Source organism: Falco cherrug, chromosome 15 (assembly GCF_023634085.1).
Source record: "Falco cherrug isolate bFalChe1 chromosome 15, bFalChe1.pri, whole genome shotgun sequence".
Taxonomy (NCBI): Eukaryota; Metazoa; Chordata; class Aves; order Falconiformes; family Falconidae; genus Falco; species Falco cherrug.
The window spans coordinates 1,450,091-1,472,592 of record NC_073711.1 but is presented as its reverse complement, the minus strand read 5'-3'; the positions used below and the strand labels follow the sequence as shown (position 1 = coordinate 1,472,592).

Here is a 22,502-nt window from a genome sequence, read left to right as displayed (position 1 = left end):
TTCACTATTTATTCGTGTCTGCTCACATCCACTGCTCATGACAGGAATACACCTGGATCTTGCAGACACCCAGGCGCTGTGTCAGAGGTGCTGAGCACCAGGGCATGGTGGGAGAGGGGCTGGGGCTTCCTGCCAGGCCCATGGTGTGCGGGAGAAGGACCAAGACACGGGGCGAGGCACCGGGTGAGCATGAGGAGCATGGGGCTAGCCACTGCCTGCAGCCATGCAGCTGCTGGCTCCCCTGGGGAGCTGGCATCAGGGCACGCTTGCACCCCGGCAGCCTGGGAAGGGCCCGCGCCAAATTCTCATGGAGGCTCAGATGCCTCTGCCGTGAGCTCACCGAGTGACTAACTTGTTTATCTCCCTTGGGAGCTGTACCAAGTTTTTGGGAAGCAGCAGATCCCCGCCAGCTCCTCTGCCTGTTCCAGGCGCCGCCCCCACCCCTTTCCTGAAAAACACTCTTGGAAAACAGAAAGCTGTGGTGACACACCACCACGTCCCCTCGCTGTGAATGCAATCACAGCAAGTGGCTGTTCCACCTCTTGCCAGACCAGCACACCCAGGAGTGCGACAGCAGGGAAACTGAAAGGACTCTAAAGGCCCACGTTCTGGAAAACTGGGCATGGAAATCGCAGTACAGCACAGATTCCACACTGGGGAGAAGCACGCAGTGCTTCGCAGGGGCGAACTGTCTATGCAGGTACCATGGAGGAGCAACCCAGACCTCATCCTGCCCCATCTCCAGCACATGAGACAGGGCAGCTGCTTGCCAGGGATGTGGCCAGCAGCCCAGAGCGATCTCCGAGGATGCCAGGGCTCAGCACCACTCAGGATGCATCCGATGTGCTGAGTGGCAGCAGGGTTAGCCTGCTTGGGGATGTTCTGCCCTCCCCGTTGCCTGCCAGCACAGCATGTCCCCAGGTGACAGGGACATCCTGGGACACCCTTCAGGCCAGGCAGCGGCCACGGACCATCTCCAGGGAGGAACAGGGTCCAGGGGGTGCTTCTCCCCAGCACGACAGATGCTGGAGATGGACAACAGATGGGCAACTGCTGATGGGACAAGCAGGGGTGGAATCCATTCCTCTACAAAAGCATCACGTTATAAGCATATGACCGATGGGTTAAAGCAATCCACATGTAAGCAAACTTCAGAGCTCCAGTGCCACCATGCGTCATGTATCCTCACCCCACGCTGCCATCCCCATGCCACCTGCGCTTTCGGATCTATCTCCCTCTGGATCCGTGCCCAAAGGCGACTCGGCACCACAATCCTGCACTGAAGATGCTTCATGCTAGAGAAAAGAATTAAATACCCGGGGGCTAGAGCTGCTGCTTCGAGGAAGCCCAGGGTGTCCACCCTTGCTCAGGACAGGGCGCCCAGCAGGTCTGGCGGGGGATGCCCCAGGGCACCTTCAGGGCCAGGAACGGGCCCCAGCGAGGCGGGGGAGGGCGAAGGGGCCGGGGGGAGGCGGCAGCCACCAGAGCCGGGACCAGGCAGCCAGTACCTCCCCTCAGCCTCCCGCCCTGCACCCTGGTGCCTTTAAATGAAAACCAGCATTTTATACCCCAAATAGGTAGCGTCTGCCCCCGCCCCGCCCCGCCCCGCGCGGTACCGGCAGCTCCCGAGGCTCGGCCCGGCCCCGCTCCCTGGCACGCCTTGTCCCTCCCCGGGCGCAGACCGCAGCCAAGCCGGGAGAAGCAGCAGGCCAGGGACGGATGCAGGGACAGGACCGCTGCCCCCAGCGCCAAGCCCAACACCGGACCCAGTCCCAGCTCAAACCCCAACACCAAGCCCGACCCGGCCCGGCCCGGCCCGGCCCGGCCCCGCTGCCAGCGGCAACATGGCGGCCCCGCCACCGGGCCGGGCGCCGGCACGGCGCGCATGCGCGGCCACGACGCTCCCCCTCCCCGCGACGCTCTGGGCTGCGGCGTGCCCCTCTATGGTTCCCCCCGGGGCGCTCCACGGTTAAAGCACCGAAGCAGCTCATCGCACGCCCCCGCTGCTTCTCGCCCGGAGCCTCTCCGGAGAGTCTCGCTGCGCGCAGAGGCTTTTCGCCACCTCCGCGCCCTAGGACAGCCAGGTCTTCATAGGGCGTGCAGTGCTCTAGCCGCCCTCCCCGTCTCTATGGTGTGTTCGGCGCTCTACGTAGCGGCCTCCCAGCTCTTCACAGCCACCAGGGCCGCGGTCTGTGGCGCCTCCTGCCGCCGCCCGGTGCGGGCCCTGCTTTGCCCCTCTCCCGCAGAGAGCGGGGCCGGTCCGGGTAACCGCCGTGCTCTCGGCATCACACATCGTCTCTACGGGCGCGGCGCTCTACCCGGCAGGTCGCTCTCTATGGCGGGCGGCGCTCTAGCCCAGCCCGCCCGCGCTCGGTGGGGCAGCCCCGCCCCGGGGCGGCCCGCGGCGCCGGTTGACGCCGCCTGAGGCGGCCGCGGTCCCGCCGCTGCTGCCCGGCCCCGCGGCCCTGGGGCCAGGTGGAGCCGCTCAGGAGGAGCTGGGGCGGCTCCGAGCTCCGGGGGAGCTGCCGAGGTGGGTCGGGGCCTGAGGCGGGGGCTCCTTAGCGGCCCTCGGGGCCCGGTACGGGCTGTCGTGCCGGGGCTGGCTGCGGGGCCTGGCCCGGGCCCTGCGCTCCGTGCTGGGAGGGGGCGGGCGGCGCGGGGGCTGCTCGGAGGCCGGCGCTGCTGGCGGGCCGGGCGCTCAGCGTGCGGTTGGTAACGTGGCGTTTTCCGCGTGCCTCAGCGAGCTCCAGTCGTAGCAGCCGCGGCGCCCCGGGCAGCGCCGGCCCCGAGCTGCCGCAGTCGGCGTGGGAAAGCCTCCGGGCGGCCGTTGCACCGGGTGGGTGCAGGGCCCAGCCGGAGGGAGCAGGGCAGAGCCGCGACCACCAGCGCGGACCCTTTGTCGTCCCTGCAGCGCCCCGGGCCCGTGGGAAGCCTCGCTCCGTCCTTTCCCCCACCTCAGCCCCGTGCTCGCACGGCCCCAGGTAACGTTACGGGCCCGGGGTTCAGACGGGGATTAAGACGTCAGATCCCCTTAGTTTGTGATTAAAAGCTTGCAGCCAAGGGCAGCGCGTTTTCCTCTCCTTCCCTGATAAAATGCAACCCCTCCCTGCCCGGGAGAGCTGCCTGGCCCCTCTGCCAGGGCACGATTCAGACTGGGTGCATGAAGTGATTTACTAACAGGAGTTTACTGTCTTAAATATCCCTGTGGGAGATATACCACGAGGGCTGGCTGCTTTGCTGAAGAAAAGAATTAGAGCTTGTTTCTGTTAAGCTGTGCAGCCTGAAAAGGCTTTGCTTGAGATAGCTGAAGAAACAGCAAACAGGAGACTGCAGTAAGGCTATGGAAAGGGGGTCTGGAGTCAGGCGGCTGGTGTTAAACGTGGGCTGAGCAGATAATTACCTTTATTTCTAGGAGAATGAAGTAGCTGCGAAGCTGGTAGTGTCTGGGATGTCTTTATTAGCTCCTTAATTTAATTGAAATCCCTTGCGGGGAAGGGCTGGAAGGATAATCTGATTCCTGACAGCTGAGATCTCATACAGTTGTCTGCTGTGGCAGAGCAGTCTGCAGTGGGGGGGCAGGAGCCTTTCTCAGCAGGGAACAGGCAATCAGCCTTTTGTTTCTTTTGTAATTAATAGGTAAGCTAGGTCAGCTCAGGATTTTAAACCTTGAACTCCGCTGGCAATGGAGTGGCTGTGTCTAAGAGATGCCTGCCGTTCCAGGGGGCTTGGCCCACCACAGGGGTTTGTCACCTGGGTTAGTGTACTTGGCTCCTCTGGTTCTGGCACAGCCCTCTCAAGGCAGCAGCTCTGTCACAGGCTTTGCTGCACTCCTCTCTGTCCACATTCCCTTTCTTTATTAATTTCTTTCTCTCTTTTTGAAGTATGAGGCCTGTTGTGCTACCAGAAATTTTCCTGTTTCTTATGGATCAGAAACCTTTGCTTTAGCCAGACGCTTCTAGCAGTGAGAAAGGATGCGTGAGTATAATCCACTGAACGTTTGGAAAAGCTTAATGAAAAACACATAATTTTTTTTCAGATGCCAAATGAGCTTGAAAAACAGGCTGGACATGCTGTCACAGAGTGATGAAACAGGTCTGTTCACAGCACCAGCAGTTAGGGCACTGGAGCAGCTTCCCTAATGCCAACAGGCCAGTGTCGCTCTGTTCCTGGAAGGTTTTAGCTAAATACTGGTTGAAGACCACAGATAGGTGTGGTTTCTCCTTCCGTATATGTTTTCATTGGTGGAACTATTTGGTCACTAATTTTTCCAGCTCATTATTTTTCTTTGCTCAAAATGGGAATTGTGGCTTTTTATCAAAGAGGTTAAAAACAATATTGGTTACTTCAAATGCTTCTTGTGTGAGCAGTGTGACAAACTGCTCAAGGGCCAGGAGGGAAGTCTGGACAGACAAGTCCCTGCTGAGGGCCCACTCTTCCTTCCGCCTCCTTTCACAGCCTGTCTCTTGTCTTTTCTCTCAAGAGACTTATGATAATTCCTCAAATCACAATATATTTGAGTTTTCTCCATTTCCCTCTAGCACCTGCTGCCCTGTTCCTCTTGTTCACCCTGTCACTTCAAGTGTGAGTTCTGTTTTTCATCTACCATGTGGTGGACTCTTCCATAGGATGAGCCACACAGAACATATTCACATATAAGGCTGCATGGGGGTTTGTCTTGCTTTGGGAGAGGGGCAGGCTTGGTAACTGAACATGACTCCCTTCCCAAAGTCCACTTGCGTTTACATACAGGGTCATTCAATGTCTTCTTCCTCCTGCCTTTTCTTTTTGAATTTCAAGGGAAATTTTGTCTTGAAATCTCTTAGCTGTTGCATTTTGCTGCTACCCAGGTGAGCTGTGTGTGGTCTGGACAACTAAAGATGAGAAGCATAAAGGCGAAGTAAACAGGAGGATTGGGGGGAAAGAGCTGTTCGCATAACTAATTCCAGCCAGGAGAGAGCTGTTAGCTCTCACTAAACAAACACAAAGGCAAAATGTAAATCCTCTCAAATCATATAGCCTTTTTTGTTGTTGTTTTCAACTCCTCTTAGTTTCAGTATCTCTTGGAAAAAATTAATTTAGGGCTTCTCTGTGAGCTGTTTGTGGTGTCTGCTTCCTGCAAGAACAGCAGAGATGCAAGAGGTCTCGTTGATTAAATATCTGGGTCACTTACTATTCCCTATGTTTTTTCTCTGGTAAGTGTTGATATTGGAAGAGGGTGAGATAAAAGGAGCGTGTGCAGAAAGATACAACTTCAGCTGGAGCTGCCCCAGGCAGAGGCCGCTTCCTAAATGGATTTGTAGATGAGCTTTTCCAGTCAGTTTTGGGTCCTGTGTGAGGAGACATGAGACATGTGCAAATAAGCTTGCTGCTTCCCTGCCTGCTGCCGTTGGGTTAGTGGACATCCTTGGTACCCAAAAGTTAAACTGAACAAGTGTCTTCCCTCCCGTGTGTCTTTCTCAAAGAATAGTCTCAAGCTTTGTGAGCTGTGATGCTTGGTTCAGGGAGTTAAATAATTTCCTGCCAATAAACATCATAGTCAACTTTGGGGTTTCTATAGCTGTAGATTTTCTTTACTTAGTGTTAAGTTTGCGTGTCAGATTTGGCTAATTCTTTTCTCCTATACTAAATTTTCAAAGCTGGGGAGGTCGCACATGTTGGAAAGCATTTTCCGAGGACTTAGCACGGGTCTTTCTACAAAACTGATATTCTGGCTGGCTGGAGACTACTAAAGAGAAAAGTGAGTATTCTTGTGTGTCTTCAGATGCCTGGTAACTCTGGCTCAGGCTGTGTAAGTTCTCTGGTGCCCCATTTTCTTGGTCTGTAGTGAGAATGCTGGAGTCTTTCAGGATGTTGCAGCTCAGTCGGCATTTATAAAGAATTTCACAGGCTTCGCAGCGGTATTTGAAGTGCAAGGTCAGTTGTGTTAGCAGAGATCTTGGTTACTGGAGGTGTCAGGCAGCCAGCAAGGAGCTCCCGCTGCCTGCCCTCCTGTGTGGAGTGAGACATCAGCTTCTGAGCTGTTTCATGTCTTGTATTAACGATCTGGGTGAGGGGACCATGCTGACCTGCAGGGGGGCTGGGCTGAGGGGCGATGGCCGAGGCCAGTGGTGTGAGGCTCAGCACCGCTCCGTGCCCGGGGGGACACCAGCCCCAGGCAGCTGGGGGCAGGGGCCTGGGAACTGCCCGGCGGGAAAGGGCCTGGGGGGGCGGCTGGATGTGACCCGCAGGGTGCCCAGGTGGCCAAGGCCAACAGCACCCTGGCTGGTAGCCGAAACAGCGTGGCCAGCAGGAGCAGGGCAGTGACCATCCCTCGGCGCTGGTGCGGCCGCCCCTCGAGCCCTGGGGGCAGGTTTGGGCCCCGCAGGGCAGGGGGGGCACTGGGGGGCTGGAGCGTGTCCAGCACCGGGCTGGGGCGAGGGCTGGAGCACAAGTCCTGTGGGGAGCGGCTGGGGGGGTTCAGCCTGGAGAAAAGGAGGCTCAGGGGGGACCTCGCTCCCTACCGCTGCCTGACAGGGGGGTGTAGCGAGGTGGGGGTCAGTCTCTTCTCTCAAGTAATAGAGGAAACAGCCTCAAGTTGTACCAGGAGAGGTTTAAGCAGGATGTTAGGAAAAATTTCTTCACCGACAGGGCTGTCTGGCTCTGGGACAGGCTGCCCAGGGAAGTGGTGGAGTCACCATCTACAAAGATGTGTTTGGGGACATAGCTTAGTGGTGGTGGCCTTGGCAGTGCTGGGTTAATGGTTGAACTCGATCTTAAAGGTCTTTTTCACCTAAGTGATTCTATGATTGTATGGCTTCCAGGACAGCCCGATTCCCTGCAGCCTGCTGAGGAGTGACTATTGCATTTTAGCAGCCACAGAAATCAGAAAATTCTGAGTTGAAATCTTTCTGTAGTGCTCACACTGTCAGGGACTTGTGCACAAGCTGTGGCCAAAAACCTTGCAAAACTTGGTAGCTGAAAAGTGCATCTTAATCTCAAACCATGTTCTCTTTATAAAAATGTTTGCACTTTTTTTTTTTTTCTCTAGAGCTGGCTGTCTGCATTATTTTATTTTTTTTCTGGCTTAGCAAATTGTTGTCTGGCAATGTGGCACCTCTGCTGATTTCATTGTTATTGCCAGTTTTTGAGATCTATGCATTGAATCAGCTATGAAGTAGGAAAGCAGGCTGGATGGCCAAAGCGTCAGTGTCTGTGCTCTCCAGATAAGAAAATGAAGGAAAATCAGAAGTCTAGGATAAGAAATGCTTTCTGAGTCTGTGCTCTTATCCAGTGGCACCACATTTCTATGCGCTTCAGACCAAAGTGCTGTTAAAATCCTGCTGGGTTTAGACCTGACCTCCAGAAATTAATAAACATGACAGCACATGTAGACCCTAGCTTCATATCTTAAAACTTGTAAGGTTTTGCCCTTGCTCTTTGTATTGAAGAGTTTTTACAAATCTCCCTCTGAGAAATCGCCTTCTAATCTCCAACCTAAAATTAACCACAATTGGTTTCCTTTTCCATGCCAGCTGTGTCCTTCAGTAGAAGTAGAGATCTTCTTCCTCCTCGTTGTTTTGCATACTTTTTCCAGAACTGACCTAATTACTGTATTCCCCTAGTTCTTGCTTCTGTAACCAAGGTCACTTTTCCCTGCTTCCCTGGTCTCTGTAGTTCTGTGTGGGAATGGTGAATTCACACTGGGAAGGCTGGAGAAGGGACAAGACCTGCAGCAGACGAGGCTTTGCCAGTATTTAGCACAAGAACATTGCACGCACAGCTGTCTCTTCTGGAATTGCTTTGCCTGGTAAATCCTAGGATCTCATCTGTGTGTTCTCAGGACTGTGTTCTGCAGTGGTTTATGGTGGTCACAAAATAAGCAAGACAGCCTTGTCTCTCCTCCTTCTGCTTCCAGCTGATGCCTGTGGATTGGATTAGCTTGTTTATTTAAAAACATTGGTTGACCCCTAATGGTTAATTCCCTGTTGCTTCTGTTACATGCAGTTTTTGAGGGCAGCCAGTTTTCACATGCAACGTCCTGGTCTTCCTCTGGGGTGTTGGTGATGCCTACTATCTACTGCAGCTGCTCTGAGCAAGGGATGCCCAATTTCACGGAGATTGTTGCAGTCTGTGTGATGTTAACAATAAGCGTGGGTTGTAGGCACGGGGAAAAAGCTTGGCAGCGTGCCTGACTGTGTTGTCACTGGGAGAATACAAAAGTGACAATGGTACTTGGACTTGGCAGTGAAAGCATTTAATACGAGACTCTCCAAACTCTGCGTTTAGGTTTTTTTCATGTCCAGATGGTGCCTGGGAGGTAAGTGACTCTCTCCTCTGGCCAGGCTGCCAGTCATCATGCCTACTTCTCTTCTTCCTCCTCAATGGGCTAGGTCTCACTCATCTTTTTTGTCAGTAAATTACAGTTCTGGAGGATGATACTGGCTTTCCCAGAAATGCTTCCAGTACCTGGCACAAGAGTGTAGAGATTGAGACCAGGATGTGATACAGTAGCACAGCCGAGTCACCTTGTTCTTTCCCTTCTCTCTCTCCTGATTCTCAGGATGTGGTGCAGGAGGCTGGCATGTCTGTTCAAGGTGCCGTGCCAGCTGAGTGGAAGTGCAAGACATCACTTGCTGTGGCTGTCCCGTGACAGAAAGGCTGTCCTCGGTGCTGCAGCTCGCTGGCATCACACAGCCCCAGAGTCCCTCAAATGTGCCTGGCAGTTACATGGTGACCATCTAGGTAGGTGTGTTGGGTGTGTGTGTACCTGATTTTGAGTCTGTCTGGGGAGAGGAGTGAGATTTTTTTTTTTTTCTGCCCTTGTTTCCCGGGAGTGATTTTTATTTTTTTTTCCTTCTGAAATGGCCTGCGTTAGAGGGATGCACACTGGAGTCTGTTTCATGTTCCCTTTGGGAATTCCCAAAGGCAGGGCGGAACAGGTTTCTCTGCTGGCGGTAAGTCTTTTACCATAAACAAGACAATACTAAATCAGAAATCAAATCAAGGGATTCCTGAGCCTTGGCCTGTCAGTCGCTTGTTTTCTGCGTAGTGCTCTGACCGGCAGGCAGGATGGCTGGTTTGGTGTGTGCCTGGCTGTCTTGCCCCCACTTGTGCAGGTTTTCTTTAAAACATTGATGCATGAAATGCTGAAGCAGGTTTGCAAGCAGCCTGTCTGTCTGTGTGGCTGGATGGCATGAGCAGCAGGGGGCATAAAAGCCTTTGAGAGACCGCTTAAAGAAAAAGCAAGGAGAGCGCGTCTTAATGTGAAGTTATGGAGCAAGCCAGTTATGAATGCTGTCTAATGCTGATATTTGTCCTGTTCTTGGAGGTGACTTGGCAACTGAGGCATATGTTTCCCCATGGCCTGTTTGATTTGGTCCAGTGTCTGTCTGCCAGGGTGATGGCCACTGAGGCTAATAATGAGATGTTGGTTATCTAAGCCTCTTGTAAGCGAAGGGAACAGCTCAGTACCTTATCCAACACAGTGGCCCCAAGAAAGGCTGTTGTTTTCCCACTGCAAGGTGACCTCTGATACCTGGATTTCAAAGCTGAGTGGGACTAGAGCAGGAAGGGCTCTCCTGTTGCCTCTGCTGGCTCTGACCCCCATCTGAAGGGCTTTGAGTATTCCTGAGCTGTCCTGGGATGGAGCAAGGAGGAGAGACGTTATTGTAATGCTAAGTGGATAGCAAAGCTTTGCATCGAGGTCTTGATGTTGCCTGTAATGTTTGTACAGTTTGGATGCCGGTGTGATTATTTGATTCACTCTTCCCTGTAATTCCTGTGCTGGGGTCTACAACTATGTCATGTACAGCAGCTGTTGTACAGTTCAGAGTTTATGGCTTGTTGAAGAGGTAAGTATGTGACCAGCGTGTTTGTCGGCCACGCTTCTTCCTGTTGCAGGATGAGATTGCCTGTAGGCTTGGTGAGAAGGGAGGCAGTGGTGAGATCACTGACAGCCAGGCCTTTTAAGAAGATATTCTGCCTGGTCTTCATGTGACAGGCTAGCTTAACGTACGTAAAGAGGCACTGCATCCCCTGTAAGTGGGATCATAACTTGTGGGCTCTTGGCTTCAGTTCTTGATTCTCTTTCTTCTCACTGTTCACACCAGTGCATCTTTTGAGCCTGTCCCTCTTTGCAGAGCTCAGGTATGCGAACACACTGATGCGCTTCGATTTTGTGTGGCTGAGGGACCACTGCCGCTCTGCTTCCTGCTACAATGCCAAGACGAACCAGCGCAGCTTGGACACGGCTAGTGTGGACCTGGGTATCAAACCCAAGGCTGTCCGAGTGGATGAGACCACACTCTTCCTCACGTGTAAGAAGCAAAGCACCTGTGCCCTTTGTATTTCATGGACCACCAGCCCTGCTTGGAGGGAGCCATATTGCTGGATCCCACTCTTAGCTTTGCTGGGAGAGGGCAACCTTATTTTTAAATCAGTAGCTGTTTTGGGAGGGGGTTAGCTGTAAGCAGGCTTTAAACACTGCTCTTCTTAGCAGCATGTAAGTGCATCAGTCTTCAATCTGTGTCTGTTTTCCCCAGCCCTTTTTGGGTAGAGCTGTGTGTATCTTCACTGTCTGCATATTTTACCCGTTTGTTTGCACACAGCAGCTATGCAGGTAGTGAACAAATTGGTCAAGAAATGGTTGGTTTTCTTTTCATTAACCTGTCCTGTTTGAGCTGGTGTCCCTCATCAGAATTCACATTTTCTGTCCTTTCTCCTTGGCTTCCCAGCTGCTTTCTTCCTTTTGTTGTAGCTTACCTTCTTTTATGGGCCTGTCTTCAATGCTTTACTTCTCCTTGGAGTCCTGTCAGTAGAAAACAAACCCACTGAAATTGAAATACTTGGCTCTGAATTTGGAGTTGTTGCAGCAGCGACAAGGCTTTTAGGACTTGTGGCCTTAACCAGATAATATTTTGGGTGGCATCAGAGTGCAAAGAGTCTGTCACCAGACAAAATTAAAAGGATGGGGACTGTCCTAGACTGACGGTTGCGCTGGCCATGATCTCAGGCTGTTCAGTGCAATTGTGGTGACTGCGACTCTTCTCCCTTGTCAAAGGGCCGGATGGGCACGTGACGCGGTATGGGCTGGAGTGGCTTGTGAAGAACAGCTATGAGGGGCAGAAGCAGCAGGTCATGCACCCGCGGATTCTCTGGAATGCAGAAATTTACCGCCAAGCCCAGGTCCCATCCGTCGACTGCCGGAGTTTCCTGGAGACAGATGAGGGGCTAAAGGAATTCCTGCAAAACTTCTTGTTATATGGGATTGCTTTTGTAGAGAATGTCACTCCCACCAAAGAGGACACGGAAATTTTGGCGGAAAGGATCAGCTTAATCAGGTAACTAGGGCTGCCCTGGGAAGGCCACTGACCATGTTGTAGAGGAGCTGTGAAGTGTAGACTGCCGTTTTCTTGTTTGTGTGCTGCCGCCGTATCCTATATATTGTGCAGTGTTTGTAAACAGAAGGTTTGGGTCTTCTACAGCCTCTGGCCACTCTGCTTGAACTGAGATGGAGTATTGCACTGTGGGATCTGACCTCTTTTTAGAGGGAAGTCTGGAGTCAGCAGGTTATGGAACTGCCTCAGGAGCATATGATGACTTTTACGATATGTTGTGCACAGGGAGGAGTGACTGAAGGAAGTAGCCTGTCTGGGAAGACTAGAGCTTTGCAAGGAGAGACATTTCCTGTTATGACTTGAAAGGTTAGGAAGGGCAGCCCTGGCCCTGGGAGCCAGGGAGATCAAAAACAATTTGTAGCTCTTGCTAAATAAAAATATTGAGAAATATTTCTTCTGTGTTTCTTTAGAACACACCAACAGCATGGCAGGTTGGGGTTTGAGTTTAGGTTTTTGTCCAAGCTACAGAAACAGTTGAACTTGCCTTGGGCCATTGGAAGAGGAGGATTTTCTTCTAGTGAATAGTCACTCCGAATAGAAATGAGGGGCTCCAAGAATATCCAGCCAACTCTCTTTCTCCAGGCACCCTCACCCTGTAGTGCTTGTCCCTGCCTTCTGTCTGTCCCCTTCTGCAAATGTTGTAGTGGGGACATGGGTGAAAATTCAGGATCCTAAGAACAAGAAATGGGATAGTTGGGTAACTGCAGTGGGTACAAGCAAGGGCTAGGTGCACTCTGGCAACTCCTCATCCCTCAGTGGCTTCCTTGATTTGACTGAGACTGATGTTTGGTGTGGCAAGGTCATCTGTATCTGTGGAGGGGAAGCAAGACTCGCTCCCATCAGTCTTTCGGGAAGGAAAGGGAAATTAAGTACTAGAAGCAGCATTAGAAGCACCATCTCTCGACAATGTGACTTTCGTTAAGTTGTTCTGCCTTAACTTCTTGTGTACATAGGACGGAGAGGAGCAACTTCATATGCAGGAGAGGATCTGTTTTACCAGCGCACTGATCCCCGCAGTGCTGTGTGATAACTGCCTGCCTCTTTTGCAGGGAGACCATTTATGGTAGAATGTGGTACTTTACCTCTGACTTCTCTCGGGGGGACACTGCCTACACCAAGCTGGCTCTGGATCGTCACACCGACACAACCTACTTCCAGGAGCCCTGCGGGTAAGTGCTTTGGCTGGTTCACAGACACAAAGTGCAGAAGGCAGGAGCAATTCACAGTGATGCTGTGATGCTTGGGCTTCATTGTCTCCAGTGCTACTGATGGCATGTACTACTGCTAGTCACACAGCGATTCTGGGCCCTCTCTGATCCCTGTGGACTGGGGAGGTCTGTAGATCTATGCTCGGAACTTCTTTACTGCCTGCATTCTGGAAGACCTAGGACATGGCTGTTAGTGCTGGCTGCTGCTTGGTATTGCTGTGGTTCAAGCAGTTTTTGTAGCCACAAAGGTGGCTCAGCACTGTAGTTGTTTCTGTGCTACTCTGAAGCCTCTCTACGGAAATCCCCCTCCTCTGTCTCTGAACTGACAGACAGCATTCAACCTCACAGGAATGAGCAGCTGATTCTGTCTTTTGGATACATCTGGCAAAGCGGCAAGCTCTCCTTGCCCGCATCAGCACTGTCTCTTTTGCTGGCTGAGCTCTGTCAGCGGTAGCCTCTGGGAGAGGAGGGAGAGCAGCTGCGCTTGGCACAGCCCGCAGTGACTGTCTCTGTGCTCCCAGGCTGTGTGAGTGGTTGCTGATGGATGTGCTGTGCTCACATATGCTCTGTGCTGTTGCTCTGTTTCAGTTCAAACAGGTTGGGGTTTGCATTTTGGCAGTGGTTCCAGCCCTGTAGGTAGTTAGAAACCCGGCTTCCCCAGCCCTTCGAAGTTCACACCTGTCTGCTTGTAAAAGCAGTTTGTAGCTACAGCATTGTTTCCCAAATTCTAGCTTGCAAATGGCTTTTCTGATACACCCTCTGGGGCGTGAGTTTTATACACAGAGAAGGGAAGGCAGCAGCCTTGGTCATAGCTCACAGTGAAGTACAAGAGGCTTAGGCTTAATTTCTATCTTAATTTTTTTTTTTGGCTGCTTTTATTTCAATCAAGAGGGGAATCGTCAGGAAATGGCCTGGAGTGGAACAGGTGGAAGTACTGTGATCTGGTATGGCACTAGGGCTACAAAGAGGAGTCACTCAGTCCACACCTCCTGCCCTAGGGCAAGATTAGCTCTTCCCAAGTGAGGCTGTTAACTTGCTAAGCATCTTAATGGAGAAGGCCTGTGATGCAAAGCTGTAAAAGTAGAGGACTAAGAGGTGAGATCTGTTGGCTGCATGGGGATTTCAGAGCAGCTCTTCAGACCAGGAAAGGTCGAGTTACCCAGGTGCTGAGCACTGTTGTCTGTGCCCAACCAGGCAGGAAGCTTTTGGGCAGTAGCGTTTGTTCTGAAGCAGCTCGACATCAGGAGCAAAGTAAGTGGATTTTATTGTGCTCTGTGGAGCTGGAAGTAGATGCATAAAGCATAGGTCCTGCCACACACTTCAAGCCAGATCTAGTTGGCGTCTCTGTTCCAAGTACACAGCTGACTGCAGAGCCCACATGCTTTCGTGACCTATGCAGCGTTAACCTGCTTGGCTGACTTGTTTTAGGAGCTCACAAGATCTTCCCCAAAATCAAATGAAAAGAGTAATTAGTAATCAGAACTTCAGCCTACAAAAGACCTTTGATTAAACTGCTTGGTGCCAGAACTATAGAGCTCATTAGTTATTTTTATACCTTTTCTACTTGGAAAGGTTCCCTGCAGGTAGGTGTATTCTCATCTGCAGCCAACTGAAGTATATCAAGCAATGACAGCATGGGCTAAATTAGTAGGGCAAACCATCAGTGCTTGCAATTCTGCAAAACCATAGTTGTGCAGGAAGAACATGAATTTCTTGCTTTCCTGAGCCCCCATCTCTGTCAGAAATCCCTTCTTCCCAGACTGTTTCAGACTTACTTCCAAAACACCTGAAACAGTCTTTGACCTGCTTCTAAATGAAATGAGGTGTTTTTCAAGAAAGATGTGTTCATTTGAATGTCTGCTTTCCACCCATGCTTTGGCTGAATTCAGCCAAATCTGACAGGTCTCCAGTTAAATTATTGCAGAGTAGAGGATAGAAACTCCCCAGGCTATGGGAAAGACTTTGATGTTATCTCACTCATCAGGTACCAGAGAGCCTGCCCTCTGAAGAGACTTTCCCAGTGCACCCAGCTGCAGGAGGTTGTTGCCTTTGAGGCACAGGGTGTTCTTTGCTCCTGTGCTTGTGGACTAACTTTGTAAAATTATCCTGAAAATGTTGTGGGTAGAAGGGTGGCTGATCACCCAGGTGAAAAGGTGCTGGTGAGGGTGGAGCTGGGAGGTCCTGCCACATCAATTGCTGTGGGTCTGGGTTAATCGGCTCAGAAGGGAGATCAGAAGATAAGGGCTTTCCCAGAAGGTCACAGTTAATTTTCTAACAAGTGAGGTTGATACACTGTGAAAATTGGGAGTAGGTGGCTTGAGGCAGCTCCTGGGTATTTGTTCCTAACAGTACAATGCCTATGTTGCTTGGATGAAGGAAAAGAGAAGCTTCAGAGAAGTAACAGAAGGACAAAAGCTGAGTTGGATGGCTTCCCACTAGGGAGGGGATGTCCATGTAGGTAAGCTGCTTACTGGGGACTCCTCCACTCCAAGCTTTCCAAAGGGTCTTTAATGTATTGCCTTGAGGAATGTCTCCTGCGTGTGGGAGACCACGATGTACGTGCTTTTGAATGAGAGTCACCCTGGACTCCCCTTGTAGCTCCTGGAGACCTCAACAGTACAACCAGCATGTCTTTAACTGTCCTTTTTGTTTTGAGGTGCTCTAGAGAAGTTCTGTGCTTTTGAACCTCTGCATCCTACTGCCTGCATGGGTTTTGGGTGACACAGGCCTGATCCTACACCACCTGAAGTCTCCCAGACTCATGTCACTTGATTTGGGAGGCAATGTAGGCAGTTCTCTCAGAAAGGAAACTGTGTGAGATTGGGCCTGAAGAAATGGCAGGTACAGCCATTTCTTGCCGGTCTGTCTCCATCCCCTGGCAGGTCTTGGTGAAATAAGAGGGGCGGTGCATCCATCTGCATCTGGCTGCGTCGGTGGGGAGCACCTTCTGTCCATGGGACAGGCAACCAAGGTCTTTTCTCTTGTGCTCTGGGTTCTCTCGCCCGTGCAGCATCCAGGTGTTTCACTGCCTGAAGCACGAGGGCACAGGTGGGCGGACGCTGCTGGTGGATGGTTTCTATGCAGCAGAGCAGGTTCTCCAGCAAGCCCCTGATCAATTCGAGCTGCTCAGCAAGGTGCCGTTGAAGCACGAGTATGTTGAGAACGTGGGAGACTGTCACAATCACATGATCGGAGTCGGGCCGGTTCTCAATGTCTATCCCTGGAACAACGAGCTTTATCTGATCAGGTAACATCAACGTGAGACCTCTTTTTTTTTATGGGAAGGAGAGGGGGTTGTGGCAGGTGGTAGTGGTTTTCCAGAAGATACCATAAACTAAAAACCAGTGTATGTTTGAGGGGCAGGGGTGAAACCACAGAAAAGCGCTGCATTTCCTCCTGGGCTGTGCATTACCGCTTTAGAGGAAGTGTCAGAACCACCGATACAAAGGCAGGTGTCAGTACTGAGCTTTGATATTTGGGGTTTTTTCCCTGCTCCTGTCATCCTCCTTTCAGCTCCATGCCCTCATCTCTCTTCGCTTGAGAGGCAATAGAATTCAGCCCTTCTCTGAAAAAGCCTCTAGAAACTAGCCTGGCATACAGGGAACATGGATAGTGCGGACTGGTCCCCTTCTGTAGGAAATTTGGGCTGCTTTCTGAGGCTCTGGCTTGTCCTAGTGCAGGAGGCTGTCTAGCATTGCCTTGCACTCGTATTCTGAACAGCCCTCGGTCTTGCCTGTTGTTGTGATGCATCCTTCTGTAGAAAATCAGCAAGAAGAGTTTTACACCTTGCTCCCAGTGCTGTGTATCTTCCTGAAAGTCCTGTGCTTGCAGCATAGCCTCCCTTAAATACTGACTAATCCTACAGGATCCTGAGGTTCCCTTTGGAAATACCTGGCTGGGCTTGTGGAGCCATGGGGGGAGTCTCTAACCTCTTCTTTGTTTGTAGATACAATAACTATGATCGTGCCGTTATCAACACAGTGCCTTACGATATTGTACATCGTTGGTACGCTGCGCACCGCACACTCACCACGGAGCTCAGGAGACCAGAAAATGAACTGTGGGTCAAACTGAAGCCAGGCAAGGTAGGACTTGGAGTTGGAAGGCTTGTCTGTGTTTGGTGCAGGGAGGGAGGCAGGGTGCTCTTCTGGATGTGCAGACTTGTTGCCACTAAGGTAAATCCTTCAGGCAAGCTCCATTTACTGCAGTTTTCCTCTTTACAGCTGCTTTAAGGTGCCCTGTGTTACAGCATTGGCATCTCCTGTGCATGTGTTCCTACTGTCCTAAAAATATACGAGCTTCCAGGTAAAGCAGAAGTTTACTTCAAACTCTGCCTCAGAGGACAGTTAGTCCAAGCTGGGGGAGACGAGGAAGATCTTTCCAGTCACTGAAATGAGGACCCTCGGAAGCAGAGGGGCTGCAAACACTTAACTTTCAGCCTCTAACTTAATCCAGAAGAAGATTTTATTTTGATAGCAATATAAAGGTGTGGGAAGCTGAATTTACTTCTGTTCGGAGGTTATATTTGGACCCTTACATTGCCAGTGAATCACAGGAGACCTGGGCCATCTTCACTGTCACAGAAATGGCGAAGGTACCTTAGCACACCTTGGTATTTAAAGGAAAAAGCTCTGCCCTGTGTTTGAAAGGCTGATGCTGCGTACAGCTGTGGAGGAGCTTGAAGGGCTAAACCCACAGCTGTGGACTTGAAGGTGTTACAGTGCCTGGCTTCTTCCTTCAGCTGTGCCTGCTTGAAAGGGGCTTTATTCCTACAGGGTCTAGACTCAGCCTGAGCCCAAAAATGAAAGGGTCTAGCAGGGAAGGTGGTCAGAGCCCCTGCCCCTCTCTGTTCCTAAGGGTGCCATGGTGGGAAGTGACACTTACAGGCAGAAGATGGCCACTTTCTGTTGCTGGTGAGCTATTGCCAAATCTTTCCAGCAGAAAAGCAAGGAAACAGCCCAGAATGTATTTCTGTGGTTTGCTAGCTGTCGTGTTTTAACTTGTGGTTAGCAGCAGAGCAGAACTGCTGGCTTCAGGTAAACCAGCTGTGCTAGAGCACATGAAACATCTGGCTAGAGTCTTGTGTTGTCTGACAGTGGTGAACAGGAGGAAGGGTCATGCCCACTGTGGCATGGTCTTACTTGCTTTTCCAGTCTCTAGGGATCTGGAGCTCCAGGACCTGTTCTGTCAGAGGGTCCTGGTCCTGGCTGCAGTGGTTGCCTTTCTTCTGACAGCCTTTTCTCTTCACTGCAGGCACTGTTTGTAGATAACTGGCGTGTCCTGCACGGACGGGAAGCGTTCACAGGGTACCGCCAGCTCTGTGGCTGTTACCTGACGAGAGATGATGTGCTGAACACCGCACGCGTACTGGGACTCCAAGCTTAGCCCGGACCGCCCTCTGCGGAGCGGCAGTCAGACCGCCGGCACCACCACGCTGGTGCATCACCACGACTAAGATGTTGCACATACCTCAGGCACCTCCATCCTCTCTAAGCAGTTCTCGGTGCCTCCTCAGGAGAGGGAGCAGGTGGAAGCCAAAGGTTACGGGAGCTTTATGGGACCGTATTCTGCCTTTGAGCATGGTCAGCTCTTGCTGTCTGTGCACCCAGCCTGGTCTTTCCAGCCTGTCAGTCTGTGCCAGCTCTGCTGAGTGAGAGCGAATCATACCACGGGAAGTGTGCCTGGCACCTACTGATGTGAAGTGATCCTCCGATCTAAGTGCCTTCAGGATCTGAAGTCTTTGCATTTTTCCCTATTGTTCAGCCTTTTTTGTCAGCTGGCAGTTCGAGTCTGGCTTTTTTTAGTGGAGCAGAAAGGAAATCTCCGGGGTCTTGTCTCACCCCAGGCTGAACTTCACCCCCTTCTAGAGAAAATGGAAATCTGTGGTCCCTATTTGATGAAAATGCCACTACTCAAACTGAGGGCTGTTGACGTATTTCAGTGCTTGCTTTCCTCTTAAACATACTACGTACCCCCTTAGCAGTCACTGACACAAGCTGTGCTGCTTGAGAGATGGCCAGGAAGGAGAACTTGGTGCAGTTAGGGTATTTCTGAAAAGGTTTAGGTTAGAAGGAAAGGGGGAAGTAGCAAGATCTGCATGTTGGGAAGGAGAGGTGACTGTGTTAGATGGGGGATGTGTTTCTCATGTTTCCTTGACTTCCAGTAATGTAATGCTGGCTTCTTCCTGCCTGTTGCGCTGTGCTTGTATCAAGGGCAAGTGCTCAGCAGCTACAATATTTGCTGACAAATTTCCTACTGTGCCTGCTCTTTCATCTTTTCTGAAGAAGGAATTTGTGTTGCGTCATCGTTAAACTGGCTGCTGCATGAGGCTGACCATTGAGTTGTTTGTTCTTTTTCCATCAGATTCTTTGCATGTGAAGGTAATGAACACAGAGGTGACTTTCAGCTCCTGGTAGCTGGGAGGATAAATTGGAGTCTGGCAGGGCCATAAAAGCAAGTTCTGTCGTTATTAGAAACACTGGAATTTTAGAATGGAGAGGGGATTTTAGGATTTGTTTATTTTTCATTCTGTATCTTTTGAGGGTGTTTGCTCTGCTCTGACGAGAGAGACCTTAAAACGGGGCTGGTCCCTCTCCTGGCTTTCCTGTGCAAGCAATATGCTTGGGTCCAAGGTATGAGTGCAGTGCTAGACTTGCTGTCCTCATTTAATCTAAACACTGAATATATAGATCCTAGTGTTAAGAGGCACTCTTGAAAGCTTTTTTTTTATTATTTTTTTCCACGTGGACCAAGCGATGTGATGCGGTCTCTCACAGTATTTCCATCGTGAGTTGGAAGGGGTTTCTGAGCGAAGGCTTGGCAGGGAGCTGTTGATCAGAGGATGAGTGAGGAAGTGAAGCATGAGCAATGGTGGCAGGTAATGCAAGCTTGAAGTGAACTGGCTTCTGTCAGGTACGTCTCCCCAGGCCTGTGAACAGCAGCCTCAGACACAGGCAGGAGCTCTCATTTTCCTCTAGGCTGAGGCAGTGAATTCCTTGACCAGCCTGCAGCGTGTGTTCTGTTACTTTCTTTATCAGGCATTTTGTTCATAGGTTCTCCTTAGGTGCCAGTTATGCCAGCATGGCTTAGATGCAAAGTTTTACAAATCTTTGTGCATCGTGTTGAAGTGGCAACCCACAGCGGTTACGTGTGCTCCCCCTCACACAGCTCGGGTGCGCTGGGGTTGGTTTCACCCTGTGCTGCTGGGTGAAGCTGTGGCCTGGAGCATGGGGGAAGAGGTGGTGACAAAAAGCGATCTCTGTGTTAGCTGATGAAGGAGAGGACAAAGGGGTCCTGATCAGTATTTGAAACCCTTGAGTAGCGGAGCTGTCTTTCAAATTATTTGGGGGTATCAAGAGTTCCTGAGCTCTTTTTTGCCTCTCTGTGCCTCCGGGATGTGAGGGAAGGTGCTTGGGTATCATGGAAACCTTCCCTTAGTCAATGAGGTCAGCTTTACTTTCCCCTGCTCATGGGACCTCTGTCTTGGTCAGCTGCAAGCTGAATCTGCCGCTACCCTGAGCTGGAGTGTGCAGGACTCTGGCTAGCACAAGGGAGAACCGACCAAATTCTGTTTGATGACAGATTGTCGTGACATACGTGCCTTTCTGACAAGGAACACAGTGACTGTAGCTCTGCCTCCCACCGTGGCTGGTGCTGCCAAGGGCCGTGGTCTTCAGAAACCAACCTCTTACCAGCCAACTGCAAGCCAACACACTCCTCAAAGTGATTGTGTAATCTCTTTGGAGGAAAATTTTTCACTGCGAATGTAGAAGAAACACATTTCCTTATAGGTATTATCCAAATTAATGTAGCCACCCCAACAATAAAATGTGGAGTGGAGAGAGCTTTGTTTAAATCTTGTGCTTTATGTCTCCCCACTTCCCAAGAGGGCTAAATTCTTCCTAAGCAGCTTGTGAGCATTAAAACTTTATTTGAAGGAACAGGACTTCTTGGCAGCTGCCACCTGTCTGACACTGGCGTTTGTTGTGCTGTGTTACAGAGCAGGTTGTTTGCTGTAATGGTATCAGATCTGGTTTTGTAATTGGGCTTTTTCAGTTCTTTCAGCCAATAAATGATGAACAGCTTCCTTCTCCTTCTATACTGGTGATCCAATGTATGTGTTTTAAAAACATTTTCCACAACTAAGAAATAAAGTCTTCAAATAAATGATTTATAAGTAGTCAGCTTAACAAAATACATATTTCAAGCAATCATGAACTTGAAAATGAGTGTATTGCCCACCAAGTGTGGAATAAACATGAGGAGCAGTAAAGTGATGCATCTCCATTGACTTCTCATCGTTCATTCTTCCACTGGCCACAGGAAGGCAGAAGATGCAAGAAATTCATATTAAAAAGTCAACGAGGAGTGTCACCCCTGTGTGGCTTTGGGGATGCTGCTGCTGTTTCTTTTGCTGTGCTAGAGGCGTTTCTTCTGGGACTCTGAGAAGTGCTGTTCAAAAGCCTGAGGGACTGCAGGCGTTTTGGAGGAGCTGCAGGGTGTGATGTCTGTCATGCTGAAGGGGGGGGGGGGAGGGGGCTGGGGCTGGTGTGAGGATATAGCGGAGGGAATCTGGGAGCGCAGTGGGGATGGTTTGAGCGTGCATGGGGGAACATGGAGCTGGTGTGAAGGCACGTGAGGCAGGAAGGGAGCAGAGCTAAGCACAGTCTGAGGGCACCTGGGGAGGAAACGAGCCATGTGAGGGTTGGTGGAGGGCAATGTATATGTACCCTGGCGTCCTTGGTTCCCATCCCAGGGCCCACAGTTTGGTCCCTTTTGCTTACTGGGGGCCCTCTCTCCCTAACCTTGAGCACCCTGAACACCCCCCCCCCCCCCCTACACACCCTCAGCTGCCTCCACTTGCCCTCTGGTCTGCTCCAGACTGTCCCTTTTGTCCTCCAGTGCCCCCCACCCACCTGCTTGGTGTCTGTCACCGCACGCTCCCTTTGGGACCACTCCCCTTCCTCGTGGCTGCACAGCACAGCCCATCATTCAGCTTTTGGTGTTCCAGGGTCCTTAGTCCTTTGGTGAAACCAGGCACACACCCCCCTTTTTTACCTGCTCATCCCATCAGGAACCCCTGTTTTTCCTCCAGTATGCCCCAGGGCTCTGGTTTCCTCCCAGGGTGCTCCAGAGCCCCTTGCTCCCCCCCAGGTTGCAGGATTGCTCCGTTTCATCTCTTGGCTTATCCTCTCTTTGCATTTTGGCCCCCTCAGGGCTGCCAGGAGCCTTGTGCTCCTGACAGGACTTGCATAAAAAAGAAATAAGCTGCTTTCAGTGCTGCAAAGAATAATTTGGTAGAGAGACTACCAAAGAAAAAAAGAAAAAGAATGCATGTATTGTTCTTGCAAATGTCTGATTCATGCTTCGCTCAATTACAATCTTTATGTAGTGACTAAAAGCCTTTTCTTATATGAAAAAAAAAGTTTAATTCTGCTCTTGCTGAATAAATACTGAAATTATTTTTAACTAAGCTGAAAAGTATTTACATTTGTAGCTTTAGTCCTCATTTCATTCCTTTTTGGCTACTGGAAAATACAGAAGCTATTTTAATAGGGGCCTTCAGCTTACTTAACTAAAAATGTATTACCTAAAGTTAATTATTAAAGACCTTCATTCCAACCTGAACTGTCAGGATCAGAGAGACAGGAACGGTTTTGCTATGGAAATGGGGCAATTTGTATTTACAGAAGAACAAGGTGGAAGCAAATTAATACGCGGCAAGTATCATAATTTTGAGGAAAAACAGACAGTGCAAGCAAATCTTGTAATTGCCTTCAGTGGGCTGCAGGAAGGGTGGGCTGCCCTTCGCAGCGTGTGAGGTACCAAAGGCAACATGCAAACCGCACAGCAAACCTGATGGTAACGGTGTCCCCTGGGATCTCCTCCTTACACCTCCTGCTCCTCTCAAATTCTTGAA

General features: G+C 50.8%; 1 protein-coding gene across 9 annotated transcripts; it reads left to right on the top strand.

The window, feature by feature from the left end:
* The first annotated feature begins 2,372 nt into the window (after window positions 1–2,372).
* On the top strand, window positions 2,373–20,855 carry TMLHE (trimethyllysine hydroxylase, epsilon). 9 transcript variants are annotated; one of them, XM_055727491.1, is made up of 11 exons: window positions 2,387–2,530; window positions 2,751–2,981; window positions 3,882–3,975; window positions 5,637–5,737; window positions 8,540–8,721; window positions 10,119–10,295; window positions 11,039–11,318; window positions 12,425–12,544; window positions 15,594–15,830; window positions 16,530–16,668; window positions 17,837–20,855. In XM_055727491.1, the coding sequence occupies exons 5-11, from the start codon at window positions 8,541–8,543 to the stop codon at window positions 17,966–17,968; spliced, it is 1,266 nt and encodes a 421-aa protein (XP_055583466.1). In that variant the 5' UTR covers window positions 2,387–2,530; window positions 2,751–2,981; window positions 3,882–3,975; window positions 5,637–5,737; window position 8,540; the 3' UTR covers window positions 17,969–20,855. The 9 variants fall into 9 exon arrangements, with proteins under 9 accessions (XP_055583464.1, XP_055583465.1, XP_055583463.1 ...); XM_055727493.1 differs by lacking the exon at window positions 3,882–3,975; XM_055727490.1 differs by lacking the exons at window positions 2,751–2,981; window positions 3,882–3,975 and having other exon boundaries at window positions 2,382–2,530.
* The last annotated feature ends 1,647 nt before the right edge of the window (window positions 20,856–22,502 follow it).